At 43.9% G+C, this 15,387-nt stretch overlaps 1 protein-coding gene across 1 annotated transcript in view; it reads left to right on the forward strand.

Moving 5' to 3' along the window:
- The window catches only part of LOC144771614 (protein HP-25 homolog 1-like), a 129,790-nt gene that overhangs the window by 54,084 nt on the left and 60,319 nt on the right, over positions 1-15,387 (forward strand). Inside the window, exon 2 of the mRNA XM_078655983.1 lies at positions 12,492-12,699. Within this exon, the coding sequence (XP_078512109.1) occupies positions 12,492-12,699 (208 nt within the window). The remainder of the gene's footprint in view (positions 1-12,491; positions 12,700-15,387) is intronic.

Below are 15,387 nucleotides of genomic sequence, written 5' to 3' on the forward strand. Positions count from 1 at the left end.
TTCTTCTTTGTACAGTTTCTTCTGATTCTTAAGAACTGGCTGTACAGTAGATTCTCACGTAAGTTCCTTTGGTGGAAGCTTAAGAAGTGGAAGAACATGTTTCTATCAGTTTGTTTGGTGAATAGGGTGGTGTGTATTACCCCTTCTTCATGTTTCACTAAGACATCTAGGAAGTTGAATTCTTCCTTACTTTTATTGATTAAAAACGGTGTGTCTTGGTTTTGGTTGTTCAACCACATGAGGAACTCATGTAGTGTTTCAGGGGTCCTCTCCACAGCATGAGCAGGTCGTCAATATATCAACACCATATCTGTATATGGCCTTCGTACGGGTTGTTGTTAAAGACCCATCTTTTTTTGAACATGGCCATAAACATCACTGCCATTTCTGGTGCGAAGGGACAACCCATTGCAGTCCCTTTGATCTGTAGCAACCGTTCTTCATTAAACTCAAAGAAATTGTATTTGAGTCATACCACTGCCATCTTGACTAGGTATTCTATGGGTATGTTATGGGGCAAGCACGGTTGTCTAGAAAAAACTTCAGTGCTTCGAGGCCAGCCTCTTGTGGAATATTGCTGTACAGGCTAACCAAGTCTAGTGTTACCAGGTGTTCACTTTCTGGGTCAAAGGAGAGGCCTTCCAATATGGTGATGGTCGGCATTGTGCCTTTTAAGAAACTTGGTGTTGTTTGAACTAATGGTTTAAGGAACGTGTCAATGTATTTCGCTGGTCGCTCTAGGATCAAATTTACACCTGAAATTATAGGTCTTCCAGGTGGGTTGATTGGATCCTTGTGTATTTTTGGGAGGACGTACATCAAAGGTGTTCTTGGATTGTCATTATTGAGGTACTGGGTTTCTTTTTTCGATAGCCATCCTTGCTCTTCTCCTTTTTGTGTTAGTTCAATTCGTTTTTGTTGCACTTCTGTACTTAGATCTTGTTCGATTTTTCTGTAGTGGTCCTGGTTTAGCAATTGACGTGTTATTTCTGCCTCGTATTTTATTCTCTCCATGATGACGATTGCACCGCCTTTGTCTGCGAGCTTGATTATGATGTCTTGGTTATTAAACAGGTTTTCCAAGGCCTCTTTTTCTTTTTTAATCATGTTCCACTTGGTACATTTTCTCTTGTAGTCTAGGATCTCCAGATCTCTCATGACATTCTTTTTGAAAGTTAGAAGTTCCAATGGGGTACTCGATGCTGGTGGGAAGAACGTGGACTGTTCTTTCGGACCTTAATAATTCCTTTCTGCTGTGTTTGATTCTTCCGCAAAGAAAGATTAGGCACTTTTGCAATTTGTTAGGGCAACAAAGCACTTGTAAATATATATTATATATGTGTAACATAAAAAGACATGTCTCTTTGCTTATGGATTGTTTATGTGGAAGTTATGTCGCCATATACTGTCAGTTATCGTTCGAATTGTGAATCTGTCTTAAGTATGTGTACATTGTCACAGTGAAGTATTTTAAATATTTATGTTACTGTAAAATATTCTATTTGTTTACGTGTCTATGTCAAATGATGATACAGAATCTCTAAAAAAAAACAATAAGAAAGATAACAAATCACACAAGACCTAGTGTAGGAGTATTTATTGAATATGTTGGGTTGCACTTAAAAAATCAGATACAGGAATCTATATATTTTGTGAAAAACTGCACCAAAGTAAAAAGAGTTCAGTGATAGAACCTGAGATGGGATACTTCTGTAGATCCCTACTCTACAACCTATGGCAATTTATGGTCTGGGAGGTAGTTCATTGCTGAGATGTTTTTTATCCAACACTGCCAACAACGTTGACTCAGTGCTGTTATTTACTCTAAATTTCATGTCAGAGAAATATAGCAAGTCATTGTCCTCCAAATAATGAATATGTTGGGAAGTGATCCATTTTTCCAGAACCATAGCAGGGTAAGGAAGAAGATTAGTAAGACGATGGTTTACCTTGTTTGCCGGATTAGCACGTTTTCTTTTTTTAACAAGCGTAATACCAAGGACTTTTTCCAAGAGAGGAGTACTAAGCTTCCCCAAGGGATATATTGAAAAACTCAGTTAAATGTGGGATGGGAGTAGAGGAAGACGTAAAAAAATAAAATGCAGAGAGAGGTCTGATGGCCAGCGTGATTTAACTTTTGAAATGTCCTCTTACCAAAGTGGACAATAGTTCAAATGAGTCCCATGTGACATTGGATGAGAAATGAGGAGCTTTCATATTAGAGGGACCCAAAGTAAATTTTCAAAATGTTATCATTACAGAATGATGTAATATCCTCATAAAGTGATAGAGAAGACAAGATTAGCGCCGGGACACTCCATTGCGAGTAGCCGTTGCGCTATAGAAGAGCCCAATTAACATTAACATTAACATTAACAAGATTGCCTGGTCAGCCATGGCAGGGTGTGCCAGTTCTTTAACAATTTTAAATAGTTCCCTAGAGGAATGAATGCTTTCCTCCATTTTCCTTGCATAAAAAATATTCAAGGCTACACCAGTGGTCTAAAATTATTCTTGAAGATTTGAAACCGTTTTTGGGTTTTGCGCTCCTGATGGGCATTATACCTATGCCAACAGTGTCTTCATATTGGCCTTATTACACATTACGTGCATACCAGAGATCTCTGATATGAACTTGCTTTTTGTCAGAACTTCTTGCATTTTCTTTTGTTAAATTCTTTTTATTGATTACAGGTAAAATTCAAAAACCATACAATCACATGTTGCTACTTTTTTGCACACTACACGCCTCTCGGCACAATAAACCATTAATCAGAGACTATAGAGTTGTTACTTTTCCAACCTCAGCTGTTAGTGTTTCTGTATTCATTCAACTCAGCTTGAATTGGTGTCTGACTCAGTTGGGGGTGGGGTGCAGATATTTCCCCGTAGGTGTTCCATGATCCCCACACTCGTTCCTACCTTTCGGGGCATCTGTGGTGGATATGTACCGCGCTTTTCGCCACCATAGCCCCATTCATATCTCCACAAAACTCTTGGTATGTCGGGTAGGTTTGGGCACCCCAGTTTTGAGCTATATTTCATTTGGCGAACATCATGCCTAGTGTCACCAGTCCTGTGCCGTATGGTTAAGGTCAGTCGGCTCCCAGATATTTAAGAGACATCTCCTGGGTTCTGGCTGGACGGTTACTCCGCTAACTTGTGTGATGGTTCGCATAACTGTTTCCCAGTAGGTTGTTATCACTGGGAACTCCCATAACGTGTGGTAGAATGTGCCAACTTCCCCACATTGCCTCAAGCAGAATGTATTCTTGGCCATTCCTATCATGTGTAATGTTACTTTTGTGTAATATATGCGATGCAAGATCTTTAGTTGTACTAATCTTAATTTGGAAGACACTGCTACTTCGCATGAAGAGGCGAGTGCAGCTTGCCAGTTGGTATCATCCAAGTCCCCCACCTCTGTCCGCCACTTCTCGCAGAGAGATTTTGTGTGATCTGGCCGATTATTGATAATTTTGCAATATGTGAGGGAAATAGCCTTTTTGTCCATATATTCTGTTAACAGTCTATCTTCCAATGTGAGGCATCGGGGAGAGTAGTTCCTGCTGGAATAACTGCCTTCAGTGCATGCCTAATTTGAGTGTACCTAAATACCTCCGTTGAAGCCAGCTCGTATTGGTCTCGGAGATGGGTGAACGGACCAACTTCACCCTTGCTCCACAAATCCCCCACCGTCGAGTTTCCGATGGAGTCCCAACATTTGAAGCCGTTACTAGTCCCAAGGTTACCCAGTTTTTGTTTGCCCCATAGTGGGGTGAGCTGAGTTATAACCCCGTCCCATCCCAGTTTCCTACGGGCTGTCTGGCAAATTTTGATTGTGTACGCTGTAGGTCCCAGTAACGGTGGGTTACGCTTCGTGGTGTAGATCGCCCTCATTACTCCTCCCTCTCCCAAGCTGTGTCTGTCTGCACTAAATGCTAGGTTGCTTCGTGGAACATGAAGGAATTGATTATTGACGATCAGTTGTGACGCCCAATAGTAGGTTTGTATATGTGGAAGGGCGATGCCGCCACCGTACCATCCCTTTATCAATTTATGCATAGCTATGTGGGCCGGTTTTCCCTCCCTCAGCAGATTGGTCACCTCCGCCTCAATCACCTTAAAATATTTAGGGGGGGACCAGGAACGGGGAATTTTGCAGGGCATAGAGGAACCTGGGGAGCACCATCATTTTGAAAAGTGTGGCTCTTCTGAGCAATGTTAGCGGTAGAGATTGCCAATGTTTCGCACCTTGGCGGAGTCTCTTCAAAAGTAGCTGAGGGTTTTTTTTCTCCATAAATTCCCCTGGTAGTGGTGTGATATAAATTCCTAGGTATTTGAAGCCCTTTTCCGTGAGTTGGAGATTGCACCCTTTGGGAAGTTGCGGCGAGGGGCCCTGTAAAACATAGAGGACTGATTTTGTCCAATTGATAGGGTACCCTGAATATTTGCTGTAGCTTTTAAAGATATCGAGGAGGCTGTCAATGGAACATCTGGAGGACGCCATGTAAAGAAGCACGTTGTACGCATATAGGGATATGAGGCCTTCCAGTCCTCCGCCAACCTGGGCCCTCGGATGACTGAGCCTCTCCGTATCCATGCTGCCAGGGGCTCTACTATAAGGGCGAATAAGAGCGGTGATAGGGGGCAACCTTGACATGTGCCGCGCCCTAAAGGGAAGTCCGCCGAGACATGGCCATTTACTGCCACGTGGGCTAGGGGTTTTGTTTAGAGCAATTAGATCCAGGCACAACATTTGGGGCCAAAACCCATATGCTTAAGGACCGCAAATAGAAAGGGCCATTCGACCTTGTCGAAGGCCATGCGTGCGTCCAGTGACAGTAGGGCTGCTGGTTCTTGGACTGTGGGCGTACGAGCCATGACATTATGTAGTCGGCGTAGGTTTAAGGCGGTGTCCCTTCCCAGCATGAACCCTGATAGATCCAAGTGTATTAATGTAGAGCAATGGGGCGTCAGTCTAGCAGCGAGTGCTTCAGCGAGGATCTTAGCCTCTGCATTTAGTAGGGATATGGGCCGGTATGATGTACATTCGTTGACTGGCTTGCCGGGTTTATGTATAGCCACTATAGTCGCCGTGCGTTGGTCCCCGGGGAGCTCTCCTGCTTCTAGGCTGGCTTCATACATACTCAGTAGGTGCGGAGTAATAATAGTTCCCTGATTGTATTGCTCCAATAGCTAGCACTAGTTTGTCTGTTGTGAGATCGATTTCAAGTGTCTGGGCCTCCTCCGACGTGAGTGTGGGCATTTGGATATCTTTTATGAACGCCTGTGGTTCTTTGACTGTGTTGGATGAGTTTGATGTGTAAACTGGTCTATAGTGTTGCGCTAGTGTATTTGCTGTGTTATGGGGGTCAGTTATGATCTCTCCTTCCTCCATTTGGATTTGCGCCACCCACCGACTATCCCACTCCTGCTTGTCTAGCCAGGCCAACAACTTTCCCGCCTTATCCCCAACCTCATAGATTTTGTGTTGTGTGGCTACGAGCCTGGCCTTTGCATCCCCCCATGCATACTCCCTGTAGGCTTATTTTTTCAAGTGGAGATCCTGAGCTGTGTCCGCAGTGTTGTTTAGTGTATGTAGACCTTCCGCCTGGGCCACTTCCTGTTCTAAAGCTTCGATCTGTTTTCTTTTGTCTTTCTTATGGCTCGAGATTAGTGAGAGTCCCTGGCCCCGGAGAACTGTTTTATACGCTTCCCAGAGTATTACCCGGGATGTAACGAGTGTTCATTTTCCTGGAAATATTGTTGCATCATGGCAGCCATGCCTTTCCTGATCTGAGGGTTTTTGAGGAACCCGGGATATATTGGGTAAGTCGACCGCTGGGCTGCAGCGTGATGTGTGTGTTTAAGGACCACAGGGGAATGATCATAAATGCCCCTAGGCAAATGAGTTGTGTTTTGTATTTTCCCCAAACTATCCACTAGTGTGAGTATGTAGTCTATCCAGGATAGAGTGTTGTGTACCCCAGAGAGGAAGGTGTACTGGTGCTCCGATGGGTAGCGGAAACGCCACTTTTCCACTAGGCCAATAGTCTCAAGAAATTCCACGAAGCGGGAGAGTGCTGCATTAGGCTCCCTAGAAGGCTGACGGTCTAGCCTCCCATTCGATGATGGAATTTAAGTCTTCTCCTATTAGGAGTTCTCCTTCTGGGAGCGTGAGAAGGAAGGCACCAAGATCAGGGAGCGCTACTGAATGGAGTGCCGGGGTGATATATATTGAAACTAGATTGTATGCCCGTCCCTCCCATTGGCTGGTGATGGCCGCAAATCGTGCCTGGCCGTCCCTCCATGTCTGTTCAATAACCAGTGGAAATTGTTTCCATACAAGAATACCCACTCCCCGTGAGCCCGAAGTGAACTCAGAGTGTGCCACCATCTGGAAACCCCATCTATGTAAGGCCTTACAGGCAGATCTCACCAAGTGCGTTTCTTGGATCAGGGCCACAGTCGGTGCATAACGTTCAAGATACTGCAGGACTAGCCCTCTCTTTATTTTGTCCCCTAACCCGTTCACGTTCCATGTAAGCAGCGAAAGGTGGGAACTATCCACTGGGGCAGCCGTTGTTGTGGCGGTTTCGTTATTTCTTAGCCCTGTCATCTCTATTGTGTCTCGTGGGTCTGTAGTAGAAAACTACATAGTTATGTAGCATCAGCGTGGCGTGCAAGTAGTGTAATCGTAACATAAACTGTTGCAAACGTATGAACCAAAACAACAATAAACTAAGTAACGTACCCCCCTAACCACCCCCCACCCTGCCTCCCTACATGACGGACACATAGTTATCTGCCCCCCCAACTACGCAGAGTGCTTTAGTCCCTTCCCCAGTACCTTGAATGGGGGGTAGAGTCCTCTGAAAACCCTTCCAGCACCCACATTTCTACAGTGTATATTATAGGCATAATCACATTGTCCAACTATTACTTGGAGTCCATAGTGGGCAAAGTTTAAGTAGGGTTATAGTTCGCAGCGTGCACCTGAGGCTATGAATGTGATTGGTCAGTTTTATAGAGGCGGCTGCCCCAGTGTTTTTATGGTGACGGTGCGGAGGTCATTCCCTCGCAGCAAAGACGGTGCTGATCTTGGCCATCTCTCTTGCGCTTTACTTATTGAGCAGTCGGGCCTACTCTGGTTAGTCCCTTCGATGCAAAAGTACTTACTCCCCTCCGCCCATTTGCTGCAAACTTCCCTGTGTTCTTGTCTCGCTGGACTTTTCTGACGCTTCGTCCGGCCGGTGTTGCGTGTGGGTTCTATTAGACCGCCCAGATCCGGTGGCCCGGCCCCATCCCTCCAACCATTCCTGAGCTTCCTCCGGCTTGGAAAAGAACCATGTTTTGCCTTCTGCTTCAACTCGTAGCTTTGCAGGAAACAACATTGCGTATTTAAGTTCACGATTCCGGAGTTCCCTCTTTTTCTTTTAACAACAAATTTTATTAGGTTTTTCTTTGAAAATCGGGTGACAGCCCTACAGTGTCCTGTAGGAGAAAAAGGATTACCATCACGAAAATTCCAGCACTTTTACCAATTTTCAACATCAAACAAACATGCGGGTGATACAAAGGCAACATACTGCAGACAGATTTCGATCTCAAGACACGACTACATCGGAGTTCCTTCTTTACCTCCAGAAATCCTCGCCTATGCTTCGTTACTGTCACCGTGTAGTCCTGGAATTTTGTTACCGCACAGTTCTCAAATGGTATCGGAGGGGCGACACGTGCCACCTGTAAGATCACGTCTCGATCCCGTAAATTGATGATGCGAGCCAGAAAGGGTCCTGGGGGTGGGGTGGTGGGCCTCCTGATCTGTGTCTTCCTCCTAGAACCCTGTGGACCCTTTCCACCGAAAAGTAGACGGAGAGATTTTGCGGCTGGAGTTGGTTCTTTACTAGATCTTCTACTAGTAAGTCAAGTGCTGTTCCTGCCGGATGTTACTTCTTGCATTTTAATGACACTGCCAAGAGGTCACCCTGATTGTGATCGTCTGTTAAAGGTTCATCGTGAATTGGACAACCTTGTAGTGCATTCTACAGACCTATATACTCCTGGCCAGAGCTTAAGGAGTGGACGGTGTACAAAGCATGGTTGTACAATCCAGGCTAGAGAGCGCAGAATGTTATGAATCTGTCCCTTGTTTGTGAAAGCTTTACTGGAAGAACTGGAATATTTATCATCTAGTTGAATAGAAGTTTTCACTACTTGTGAGAAAATGTTATGACTCACTAATTTTAAACGAGCACAATTTGTGTCTTCATAATTTTAAAACTGCACTTCCATTTTTACATGAGTTGTTAACTATAGTAACTCCTGAAGTTTTGGTACAATCAGGAGCAACATGAAATGTTTTCCAATAGAACTTATGTGAAAGGAACTTGCAACAGGACTATATGCTGCTTTATTTTTTTAGGAACTGCTGGCAGTCAGGTCCCATGAAGCGGCAAGCATCTTCTTACCACCCTACCTGATGAGAGCACATAACCAGTGTAGTTTTACACTTAGGTTGCTAATTGCATTTTGGGCTACAACAAGTACATGGGGTGGGTAACCATAGAAGGCAGATGCTTCAGTCTTTCAACGCTTCAGCACATAAAACCTATATTTGGCATAACAAGTTGGATACATATGTGATGATATTGATTACATGCAATCAATGTCAGAAAGGAAAATGCTTTTTGTTGATTTGAGACGATTATTATCAGCAATCTCGTTGCACTTATGGTAGGAGCCTCAAACGCTGGTTGACTGAGTCACAGCCAATATATAATGTGATGTTTTTGTAGCATGTAAAATATTCATATTTTATGTTTGTAAATATTCAGATCGAGCCTTAGTGGGTTATTATATTGTTCTCTGGTTTGAGAGGCATTTGTAGAGACAGTTCTGCATGCACATCATGAAGCATGTAATATTGGTTGACAGACAAGTAGTGGCAGGTGACTGGCAGTGTATTTAGGAGACTACTGCTGAAGTGACTAGGTGGCGAGTGGCAGTGTGTTAGGAGGGGGAGTGGCTCTCTTTCTGGTAGATGAGTGTGGTGTTTGGTGGGTGAGTTGCCATCTTTGTGGCGGGTTTCTGCTGGGGAAATAAGATAGCAAATGGGTGTGTGTTTGGTAGGTGAGTGTTTGAGTGTTAAGTGGGCAAGTGACAGCCTAGTGTCAGTATGAAGGATGTGTGAATGGCCAGTAGCGCTGTTGGTGTTTTGCTGTTGGGCTACTGCTTACAATGATGATTTCCTTGTACCAAACCAGCCATTTTTATTGCACTTGTGTTTGGTTTGTTAAATGTATTGTGTTATGAGTGTAAATTGTCAAATGTCTGTAGTTTATGATTAGCCTTTGATTTTTTGATGAGAAGTATCCCTAACTGTTTTTTTTCCTTGGGAACATGGTTGGTAAAGGATCAGAAGGAGTGCTGTAAATCACCTGAGTTTCTTCTGTCAAAGAAAAAAGTCCAACCATCCAGCGCTCCTCCAGTTACCCAGTCATTACCTTTTCCCTGTTATTGAGCATATGTAAGATGATTTGAAGGAAAATAAATAATCTCAAAATCCTATTGCGATGGCTACTTGGTGGGTCTGTGATCTTCTAGCACCAGGGGTGGCTCCTCGGTTATGGCGGAGGAGCATCACCCCACTACTGGAACCAGCAGAAGCATGTAATAAAACTGATTTATAATCATTTTCTTTTACTCCAGAGCTACTGCCTTGTCTTGAGGGTGGGGCCATCAGAGCAGAAGGAGTGGTGGGCTCAGGCAACCACAGCAACCCTTTTTTCCATCAGGTGTTGCTGTGGAAGAGATACATTGATGATATTTTTGTCATCTGGCGTGGAAATGCACAGACTATACTTGACTTTCAGATCTGGCTTAACACCAAAATCAATTTCTGAGGTTTACGGTAGAATATAGCCAGTCTGGGCTTCCTTTCCTGGATATCTTAATGTTCCCTATTTGAGGCAGACTGGGCAGTAAACTCTACAGGAAGCCCATGGCTAGAAATTCATTATTGACCTTTAACAGCCATCACCCTAAGTTTATTCGTGAAAATCTTCCGATTGGACAATTTTTGCGTGTCCGTCGAAATTGTTCGGACAAACAAGATTTTGATATATATGCCAGAGATCTGTCCATCAAACTAAGACAACGTGATTATCCCAAACATCTGGTGCGGAGGGCTCAGAAGAGAGCATCTAATAATGATCGTGAGGCCCTTTTGGGACCTCCAATAGAGAAACCCCCTTGGACAGACTCACATTTGTAACAACCTTTAGTACCTTATCCAATCAGGTACAGAAATCTGTTTGCAAGAACTGGAGAATTTTGAATGTGGCGGGGACCACTATCCCGACACCACTCTTTTCCTTCAAGAGGGGGATGAGTTTGCGAGACAGCTTGGTTCACACTAGACCGAGACAGCAAGGACAAGAGCCCACTAACACTCTGTGGAATCTTCCTGCCGTCCAGGGGCATTACCCCTGTGGTTCTTGTACAGCATGCCCACAGACTGAAAAAACTCTTACGATAGACATAGGGACCGGAAAACCGTGGGTCCTGAAGAAACATACTGATTGCAACAGCGAGAGGGTCATTTACCTGATCACATGTCCATGCTCTTCACGGTATGTGGGAATGACGACTAGAAAAGTCAAATTGAGAATAAACGAGCACAAGAGCACGGTTAGGTGTAATAAGCAAGCCTAAATCACCAGGTAGGGAGGAGGAAATCTATTTGTCCATTCTGCTTCCTCATGTAAATACTCAATAATCAAAATAGGGGGAGAATGGACAACTTGTAACTGCGTTACCAAGGTTCTCTATCTCTCTCAATAAAAAACCCTCATACACGCATTTAAGGTACGGTGGCGGTATATCTTGGTTCTCCGCCTACACTAATGCGTTATTGCATCATCATTGGTTTTTGTTGTGTGTCGTATGCATGCCTCAAGCCTGCGCAACCACTGGAAAACGCAGTAGGGGATAGATGATAGACCATACTCATACCTGAAGTGGATAAAAAACAATCGCTCATCCCAAGGAAAAGACTTTAATTCGAAAGTGGATGAGAAAAAGTTGTTAAAAGTTGTGGTGTGTATATATGAGGATCGTGTTACTGAATCCACTATACATCCATTAATCTTTCAGTCGACATGTTTCTGCCCCATTGTGCTCAGCCGGGTCTATGGGGCTTTCATCAGGACAAGAAACAGTACTTACACTATTTGTGAAGTAACTTACAGTGGGTCTTGTGTTCCACTTTTAATCTGGGTGAGGATATAGTGTGCCTCTTATGCTCATCACGTTTGCTTCAGCGGGGGAATATTATAGCATAAGGCTTTCTTGTGCTGACTCTGCCCCCGGGGGCTGAGTCAGCACAAGAAAGCCTTATGCTACGACACCATGATAACCCTTCAATAAGTTTACTCATACTATCATGGTAGCCAATTTTAAAATTGCACTTATGATTTTTTTTCACACATTTAGTATCACTGCAAAATTAGTTATTCACCACCACAGAGTTTACATTAATGGTTTGATCCATCACTGGTGATTTTGGATTAGGGCAGCTCATGATTGTATGAGGTGAGTTGCGCTATCATAGACCAGTCTTCTCATATGCCAGATGATGAAGTTCTGCCATCTGGTGGGCTGATGGGATTCCTTTCCAGTTTTGAGCAGAGGTTGAGCTGTTACAGATTCTGTGTTTTTTGCCGTATGTTACTTTTTGCTAACAGACTAGTAGTATTTGTTTTGTTTTGATATATGGGCTCAGGCCACTGCCAGTGCGCATGTAGGTTTGGCTGGCTGTATTAGGACGGCCAAACCGACATGTGCACATGGATGGTCAAGGCTATTGGTTGGAGAAATCAGCAGGGCTCTGGAGCACCGGCTCTCAGTCCCTGCTGGAGAGTGGAACCAGCTCTTTCCCCCAATCCCCACGCTTCTCTTATGCTGGATAATGCCAGCATAAGAGTAGCGTCAGGATTGGCGCAGGGGATTCTGGGAGCCTGTGTAAGCACCCTCTGAAGAAGCAGCGTGGCGGCGTACGTCAGGTTGCAGGTACATTTATTTGTTTTTATTCTCCCTGAGTTGCCCACCGATTTCCCCAGCTAGCAGCTGCCACTGTCTAGCACCAAGGAAATACAACAAACAAAGGAATTTCTGAGGACTAGACACCCAAGGGAATCAAGGAAGCTGCGCATGGACTTTACAACATGGTCCTAACCTGAATGACCTACAAATGTTGAAGTATTTTTAAAAAACTCAATGACCTCCTTTTCTACCTATAATAGTGTGATGGAAGCAAGATCATTGTTTGCCGCCTTATTTAAACCTTTTTTTTAAATATGCAAATTAACGTGCTTCATAATTCCCCAATATAATATTTTCTATAATGAGTCCCAATGCTTGTAAATGTGATTTAATTCTAATTAAAAATACATGCACATTTTTGTTGTGACTGCTTTTTTTTGTAGATGGCTATTTTCACCATGCTGTTGTTCACCTGCCTACTAAGTGGCAGCATGCAGAGTCCTGATTCACATTCTCCAGAAGATAAACAACACAAAATGTGTCAAGCTGTAACAGGAGGAGGGATTCCAGGCATACCAGGCTTACCAGGCAATCCTGGATCTGCAGGGAGGGATGGGAGAGATGGAGCACCTGGAGAGAAAGGAGAAAGAGGTATGTAAGATATTTCAGAAGTGATCACTTTTATTTGATGAGACAAGTGAACTCTTCTTCCCGCCAAACAGTGACAACTGAGGCTGAAGTAAATAAGTCTTTAACAATTCAACATACTGTGATTTGCTAATGCATACATTATTCACAGTAATCCCCTTCAATGTTACTTTTGTGCCTATCAAGACAACTTATCCGTGCATCTAGGTAGACATCTCCGTCTTAACTTAGTTGAAATTGGTGTCTTCATCCATGATTAGTTTGGTGGAATGTGGTCCCTTTTGATGAGTGCTGGTGTACTGTTTCCTTTGTGATTATCTATCTATCTATCTATCTATCTATCTATCTATCTATCTATCTATCTATCTATCTATCTATCTATCTATCTATCTATCTATCTATCTGTCTGTCTGTCTGTCTGTCTGTCTATCTATCTATCATACATACACACACACACACGCAGACACGCACACACACACACACACACACACACACGTATATAGTAATGGCTATTTAGCTAGCCGAATGGTAAATAGTGAATTTCTCCCTGCTATTTATGTGGCCTGTGGCTAAATAGTAGAAATTATTTACTATTTGACTGTTGGCCTTGCAAATAGCTGCAAAACTTCACTGTTTAACAGGCCACTAGATAAATAGGAGGAGTTCTGCACTTTTCGGCCGTCGGCTTTGCAAATAACAAAAAAAATAACTATTTATCTGGCTAAATAGTAAGGGTTCTGTACTATTTAGCCAGCAGCCTTGCAAATAGCAGTAACACTTCACTATTTACCCATTTACGGGACTGCTGTCTAAATGGTTGAGATTTTGCACTGTTTGGTTAACGAGCGTGCAAATAGCAGAAAAACTTTAGCTGCTATGCAAATTGCAATAAGCATAACTATTTACCTATTCTGTGGCTAACTAAGAGACATAGGCATAGATTCATCAACCAAAATTGCGATCGCAATAGTTGTGAAACAGCTATTGCGATCGCAATTCATGTTCCCGCAATTCATGATTGAAAAATCAACCAAATTGCGAATTCGCCAAAAATATTTTGCGAGATCGCAATTAAATTCGCAGAATCAACGTGGAACCCCCTTTGAGATTTTGTAATAGCGATGTTCCACTGATTCTGAGAAATAATTAGCGAACTCTCAAAATATTCGCAAATCCTATTCATCAAAAATCATAATTAGCGAAAAAAAAAAAAAATCAATATTAACGAGGCGCTATTTAAGGAGAAGTCAAACCAGGTGGTCACCATAAAGTTCAATTGGAAAAAAAGAAAAAAAAAATCAAAATGTAAAAATGGGCGGGGCAAAACAAACACACTTAAGGAGACACAGTAGGAGCATGAGGACATTCACAATGCCAGGTCTATACATCGTGGCAAGGCGGCTGAGGCTCCAGCGTGCAGCCCGGAACCAACGCAGGATTCAGGAGCGCATCTTCCGGCTGCGGATAACACTCCTGGGCCAGACTGATGAGGAGATCTACTCCAAATGCAGGCTGAATGGGGCAATGATTAAGAAGCTCATCGATGACCTTGACCCTCTGATGCAGCACCCAACACGGAGGACCAAAACCGTGCCCACCCTTGTCCAGGTCCTGTGCTGCCTGCACCTCCTGGCCTCTGGAAGCTTCCAGGGGATAGTTGCATATGCAGGGGGGATCTCCCAGAGAACACTGTCCCGCTGCCTACGGAGTTTCCTGGACGCCATGCTGACCTGGATACACCATTACATAACCTTCTGAAACAACCAACAGGACTTAAGTCAAACAAAGCTTCAATTCTACAACATTGCACAATTTCCCCATGTAATTGGATGCATTGACTGTACCCACATCCACATCTGCCCACCCGCTGAGACAGAGTACATGTACCGGAACCGCAAGTCCTACCACTCACTGAACATCCAGATGGTCTGCAATGCAAAGACAATCATCACTGACATAGTGGCCCAATACCCGGGGAGCACGCATGATTCCTTCATCTTCCGGCACAGTGGCATACACACCCGCTTGGCCAGGGGTGACTATGGCGAAGGACACCTCCTAGGTAAGTACACATGCTCACATACAGTACGTCGAGACCATGTAGCTGCGCATAACAGGCACTGACCCTCTACTCCTTTCATTCAGGTGACAGCGCCTACGGCCTCTGTGAGTACCTCCTCACCCCATACCTCAACCCTGCCACGCCACAGTAACGGCGTTACAATGCTGCACACAGTCGCACTAGAAATTGCACTGAACGGACATTTGGGCTGTTAAAGAGCCGATTCCGCATCCTACATAAGACTTGTGGGGCCCTCAAATACCAGCCTGAGGTCTGCTGCCGCATCATGGCCGTGTGTGCCATACTCCACAATATTGCTACCAAGCGGAGGATACCTGTGGAGATCTCTGGCAGTGAGTCGGAGGGGGACAACCGCCCACCTGCACATGTGCATCATGCACGCAGGGGGAATCCTGCAGAAGGACTCAGGCGGTGCAACCAAATCACAATGAACTATTTCTAGTGCACCCATACCCCTCACACAACACTAAACTCATGCATGCCAAATGAAATAATGACATGAGTCGGATTTACGTTTGAAATAAATTCTTATTGTTTTTTCCACAATATTATTTCTTTAAATTATTTTTTCACAATAAATGACAACTGTATTTCCTCAAACAGCCCCA

This window comes from Lissotriton helveticus, chromosome 8 (assembly GCF_964261635.1).
Source record: "Lissotriton helveticus chromosome 8, aLisHel1.1, whole genome shotgun sequence".
NCBI classification, from domain to species: domain Eukaryota; kingdom Metazoa; phylum Chordata; class Amphibia; order Caudata; family Salamandridae; genus Lissotriton; species Lissotriton helveticus.